Below are 6,834 nucleotides of genomic sequence, written 5' to 3'. Positions count from 1 at the left end.
TGCCACCGACACGGGGGCCAGACAGGGCTGGCAAACGGCCACGAACGGATGGTGCTTTTACGTGTCACCGGCACGGGGGCCAGGCCAGGCTGGCAATGGACACGAACGGATGGTGCTTTTACATGCCACCGACACGGGGGCCAGACAGGGCTGGCAAACGGCCACGAACGGATGGTGCTTTTAGGTGTCACCGGCACGGGGGCCAGGCCAGGCTGGCAACGGACACGAACGGATGGTGCTTTTACATGTCACCGACATGGGTGCCAGACAGGGCTGGCAAACGGCCAAGAACGGATGGTGCTTTTACATGTCACCGACATGGGTGCCAGACAGGGCTGGCAAACGGCCACGAACGGATGGTGCTTTTACCTGTCACCGGCACGGGGGCCAGACAGAGCTGGCAAACGGCCACAAACGGATGGTGCTTTTACGTGTCACCGGCACGGGGGCCAGGCCAGGCTGGCAACGAACACAAACGGCTGGTGCTTTTACGTGCCACCGACACGGGGGCCAGACAGGGCTGGCAAACGGCTACGAATGGATGGTGCTTTTACGTGTCACCTGCACGGGGGCCCTGATATATATATGGGTACTTTTATATAAGCGTGGTCCCGGTGCTAGCTAGTCGTGACTAATCGATCTTACAAAGACTACATAACGCGAGTGCGCGACTAAAAATCACACTTGCATGCGCTAGACATGTATGAGGTTTATTTTAACAAATAATTTTTTTTAAACAAAGAAAATAAAACACAAAGTAAGTAATTTCTTTTGTTAAGTCTTTTATTTACTTTGTTTAAGACAAAACCCATTTTATTTGATATATATTCAGCCATTATATACATATATCATTATGCGCGCGTCTGTTAATTTGCATACTCGCGCTAGGTAGTCGTTGAAGGATCGACCAGTCACGACGGACTAGCACAAGTGCACGCACCGGGACCATTCTTTTTGAGTAGTACCTTTGGTAGAGTATGGAGGACTGGTTATGTGGTCATGCTGCCTCTAATTTTTATTTCATCCCCCTGCAATGCTTCTAGATGTCTCACCAATGTATGTAATGTTCTTGTCTTTACAAGCACCCCACAAGAAAATCTCTGTCTATAGATGAGTAGAGGCGAATTATATCCATTCTACCCGGACACAACCTGTGAGGTGTTCAGAGGGTTTGCAGCTATTGATTCTACTGAGGAGATCCTTCTGCTCACAAAGACGTGTGTCGCCATTTCCGTGAGTGGTCGTAACACCTGCGAGAGGAAGGAGAATAATTACCGTTGTCCCTTTTTTTAATAAAGGACTCATGAAATTGTAAGATGTATTCGGAGTCAGGATTTTGCTCCATGAGTAGACTCTACTTTTTGGGGTTTATAAAATATTAATGTTGATGATGATAATAATAATAATAATGATTTTTTTTTGTTGTATTTTTAAATGCAAAACCTGAAATTTGTAGGAAGGGGACAAGTTAATTTCAGGGACTCGAGTGCTCTACTGCTTCTTTTATTTACCTTGAAAGGATGAAAGTCGACCTCAGTAGAAGTCATGCTTTGAAAGGAAAGACGTTTGGGGCACCAACTCATGACAGACGAAATATAAAGAGGGACTTTCACTGTGGGCTAGCTAGCAAGCTGGTCTTCAGAGAAGGGACTCCTTGCTAGGTGGGAGGGGCATCTGGATGTTCAAATGATCGATTGTACTCACCCTCACAGTGTGTACCTGATTGAAGAGAAATAAACAATGCACAGACACACTCCCATTCCTGATTGCTTTTATCTCTAGTTTGACAAAGCTATTTACAAACGAAATGCTGTTAAGCAATTAATCCGGCATCTTAGTGATTCTGCCAGTATTTAATATTGTAGCAAGTCAGGAAAGCTATTTTAGTTGTCACACCATAGCTCTGTTCTGCTATGTCATTCTCCAGCCCATCAGGGTGGGCACGTATGGATCCTAGAGGGCAATTCAGTGCCCATGAAGAGAAGTGGGAGTTTTAATTAGTTAGCGGAAAGGCGGCAGACGAGTAACAATGCTTCTTTATCATTAACTCTGATCACTTCATAAACAGCCCATTTCACTTGTGGCAACTTTGCTCTGTGAAATTCTGGATGGCATCAACTCACTACTCTGGTCATGTTATGCCCACTATATTTTCGTTTTGGCTAGCTCCATTCCCATTAGCTTCTAACACCTTCCAACTCAATCTACTTATGCAAGCATGGACAGTAAATGCATGACAATGGTAGTGATATAAAATCTGTAATGTTGAATTACTTATGTTGGTCAACAATCCAGTTTTATCTTACTGCTTCTTTTCCTATTTCAGAATATCACAACGTGTTGACGTGAAGGAAATCTCTCCATTGAGAAGTGTCTTTGATATTCTCATCACCTAAAGGAAGACAGTATATTTATAAGGAGCATTCATGAATAAGTCTACCTCTGTATATAAATACAGTCTATAACAAGGAACAGCGAAATATTTTTCTTTCTGTGGAATGTATGGAAGAAACATTGCATTAAAATGTTATCTGAATGAAGTGACAAAAGTGAACAGAAATGTATTCATGGAAATGAAAAACACTTTATCATTGTGAAGTGTATGCTAAGTAATTCACTCATGATGAATAATTTAACTGAATCGGAAAATCTTGATAAAGAGAAAAAGCCATATCACTGTGAGATCTGTGGAAAATCATTTTCTTACAGTGGTGACATTGTTAGACACAAACGTACACATACGGGAGAGAAGCCATATCATTGCGATATCTGTGGTAAATCATTCTCTCGAAGCAGTATCTTGACTAAACACAGACTTACACATACAGGAGAGAAACCTTATCATTGTGAGATTTGTGGTAAATCATTCTCTTGTAACAGTCATTTGGTTGATCACACACGTACACATACGGGAGAGAAGCCATATCATTGTGAGATCTGTGGTAAATCATTCTCTCGAAGAAGTATCTTGACTTTACACAAACGTATTCATACGGGAGAGAAACCCTATCATTGTGATATCTGTGGTAAATCATTCTCTCAAAGTCATCACTTGACTAATCACAAGCCTACACATACTGGTGAGAAACCTTATCATTGTGATATCTGTGGTAAATCATTCTCTTGTAATAGTAATTTGGTTGATCACAATCGCAGTCATTCTGGTGAGAAACCTTATCATTGTGATATCTGTGGTAAATCATTCTCTAAAAATATTAACTTACGAAGTCACAAACGTATTCATACAGGAGAGAAACCATATCATTGTGAGATCTGTGGTAAATCATTCTCTTATAATTGTAATTTGGTTACTCACAATCGCATTCATACAGGAGAGAAGCCATATCATTGTGATATCTGTGGTAAATCATTCTTAGAAAATAGTGCCTTACGAAGACACAAACGTATTCATACAGGAGAGAGGCCATACCAATGCGATATCTGTGGTAAATCATTCTTTGAAAATAGTGATTTGGTTACTCACAATCGCATTCATACAGGAGAGAAGCCATATCATTGTGATATCTGTGGTAAATCATTCATTGAAAATAGTGCCTTACGAAGACACAAACGTATTCATACAGGAGAGAGGCCATATCATTGTGATATCTGTGGTAAATCATTCTCTCAAAGTCATCACTTGACTAATCACAAGCCTACACATACTGGTGAGAAACCTTATCATTGTGATATCTGTGATAAATCATTCTGTCGTAGTCGCGGCTTGGTTATACACAAACGTACACATACAGGAGAAAAACCATATCGTTGCGATATCTGTGGTAAATCATTCTCTTGTAAAAGTCATTTGGTTGATCACATACGTACACATACTGGTGAGAAACCTTATCACTGTGATATTTGTGGTAAGTCATTCTCTCATAATAGTCAATTGACTAGGCACAGACTTACTCATACAGGAGAGAGACCATATCACTGTGATATCTGTGATAAATCATTCTCTCTTAATAGTCATTTCGTTACTCACAATCGTATTCATACTGGTGAGAAACCTTATCATTGTGAGATCTGTGGTGAGTCATTTTCTCAAAGGCATCAGTTGAATAGACACACACATACACATGGAGTAGAGAAGCCATAACCTTGCATTAGTTGTTGTAATTCATTTTTTGGAAATGGTGTTGTAACTACACACGAAAATCTTCATACCAGACACAACCTATATAATGGTCATGTCTGTGTTAAAGCATTCTCTCATAGACTTAACTTAACTGTCCATGAACGAATCCCTATATGAGAGTAGCCATGTCAGTGTGACATGTGTGGCAAATGATTCTCTCGAAAAAGCCACATGCATAAACATGTGGCTATTCACAGAGACGTGTTACTGTCTCAATGTCAAAATTTATTAAGTCATAACAATAATTAACACTAAGTGGTCTGCTAAAACACAGGCTTTTTCCTTTCATCAGTTATAGGAATTTCTTAATAAAGAATAATGAATAAAATATTTATTTTGTGCTTGTTTTTTTTGCACTATATCTGGACCCTGTTCCCTTTCTCCCTTAAACCTGTCAACGGGCACAAAGTGACGTTCCTTCAATACTACCTTCCTCCCTGCCAGTTTTGAGCTACTTGGTCTTGCAGGGTCCTTGGGGACCCTGTCGGTTTTGTTGTCACATAAAAAAGAAAAAATGACACCCAGTGCACTCTGTAGAAGGGTTGACATTAGGAAATGCATCCTGCAGTTGAAGGGTTAATGACAGGATGTTGTCTGTTTTAGACACAGCAAATGATTTTAGCTCAAGAGAGGGCATAGGATTGGTTAAAATTCGAAAAATTCATCTACGTTAAACTTACAAATTACAATTTTCTCAAGAAAGCCAAGAGAAAAAAAAGTTTTATTTTGACACATTGAACCAGCATACGAAGTTTTAAAGTGTTTAGTTAACTAGAAATTGTGTTGAAAACTGCCGTTCAAAAGGAAAAGATCCCATTTTTGTAACTCTTTGTACTGTTATGTCGTTTTCTATGTTCGATCTCAGGATCATAATAAAGATTTTATCACTGTGAGATTTTCTATTTAGCATTTTAGCTAAACAGAAATATATTCTTACAGGAGAGAAGATATATCAGTGCGAGATCTGTGGCAAATCATTCCCTCAAATGAGCGCCTTGACACACAATACAGATATTAATAGAATAGGGGGATACTGGAGGGAATCCCTCCTGTCAGTAGAGCCATCTGTGAGAGAATTACAGAAATACTATGAAACGAAGGGAAGTAACTTCTATAATAGTTCATTCCAGCCGTCGATTGGTCAGCCACAAAACGGCACGCTTTCACTCTTGATGACGTCATACACTTACTGGCTTCCCGTGTGTGCAAGGTGCTTTGAAATTGACATCGTTATTATTAATTAGACTAATTAGTTATCGGTCTGTGATTTGCAGTTTTTGACTGAATACGGTAAGTTGACAATGATGATAATAATACTACTAATAACAATGTAATTAATAGAATTCTTAAATAATAACTTCCAAACTGAAATGTTGGTTTGTTGTTTCTGAAAACCTATTATCGGCTGTTAGATGTGATATAGAGGAAATTTATTTGTAAAATGAGAAGAAAACGTGATTAACGAGTAAAAACAAACGGAGAACCGGCATATCTACAGATTCATGCCCCACCACTTTGGATGATTGTAACTTTAATTAAATATTCTACGAATATTTGTTATAGTATGTAGATTCCGAATATACAAAACTTTTGTAGGAAAGTACTTTCGGTATGAGGAGTTTCGGAAAATTCAGCGGCGTGAACTTCAATTCTTCTTAACTTTCAAGAAAATAGATGTTATATTTTTTAATGAAATTTTCTACAAATATACCTCGGACGATATAGATTCCGAGAAGGTAGGAATTTTGTGGGAAAACAATTCGGAGGTTTACTTTTGAGGACCGTTCATTTATTTATTTTCTAAAATATTCCTTACTTCTTGCAACCTCTTCACTGGTTCTTGACCATGTCCATTATTGGAGCTGTTTCTTTTTGTTAGTTGCTGTGCATGCGTCTGTATGCGGCAGCTTGCATGAATATACACGTATGTATATATATGTATTTATACTTAATATACATACATACATATATATATATATTATTATCATCAACATTAATACTTTGATATATATATATATATATATCCAATTTGGATCTTTTCCTTTTGATGGACGGAATTTTCTAGTTAACTAAACAATTTGAAACTTCGTATACTGGTAGAATGTGTCAAAAGAAAACATTAATTTCACTTAGTTTTTTGAGAAAATTGTATTTTGTAAGTTTTACGTGGTTTAATTCTTCGAATTTTAACCAATCATAATCTCTGTTTTGAGCTGTGTAACCAATCGTATTCTCTGCTTTGAGCTGAAATCATTTGTTGCGTCTAAACATACTGTTACTGTGCCGTAGACAGCTATTTTGTGACGTAGTTAATGTAAACAGCTAATGCGTGCATGAATGCGATGCGATCTCTGCCCAGTATGCCGAAGTGAAGAATGCATTAAGTAAATAAAAAGCAAGCAATTATTAGAGAGCAATAGCTTCCTTAGCCACGTACATAAATGCGATGCGTCCGTGTGTTACGTACGCTACCGGACACACACTCGCGGGAGATTTCGCTGCCGAGATGACGGCTTTTCGATTGATCGCACCGCCTGTCGCTGGCCGCCAACTCTTTTCTCGCTTCGAACGCTATTGCTCTCTACTACAAATCGCTTGCCTGCATCCAACTTTATTACTAATATAATCATCATCATCGTCGTCATCATCATCATCGATTAACGTCCGTTTTCCATGATGGCATGGGTTGGACA

At 38.9% G+C, this 6,834-nt stretch overlaps 1 protein-coding gene across 1 annotated transcript in view; it reads left to right on the top strand.

The window, feature by feature from the left end:
• LOC118768293 (zinc finger protein 271-like) overlaps positions 1-4,389 on the top strand; it is a 38,979-nt gene extending 34,590 nt beyond the window's left edge. Inside the window, exon 4 of the mRNA XM_036514479.1 lies at positions 3,111-4,389. Coding sequence (XP_036370372.1) covers positions 3,111-4,102 — 992 coding nt within the window. The 3' untranslated portion in view covers positions 4,103-4,389. The remainder of the gene's footprint in view (positions 1-3,110) is intronic.
• Positions 4,390-6,834: the final 2,445 nt, after the last annotated feature.

The sequence above is a fragment of the Octopus sinensis genome, linkage group LG28 (assembly GCF_006345805.1).
Source record: "Octopus sinensis linkage group LG28, ASM634580v1, whole genome shotgun sequence".
Classification (NCBI taxonomy): Eukaryota; Metazoa; Mollusca; class Cephalopoda; order Octopoda; family Octopodidae; genus Octopus; species Octopus sinensis.
Note: the sequence above shows the minus strand (reverse complement) of the source record. Positions and strands in the feature narration are given on the sequence as shown.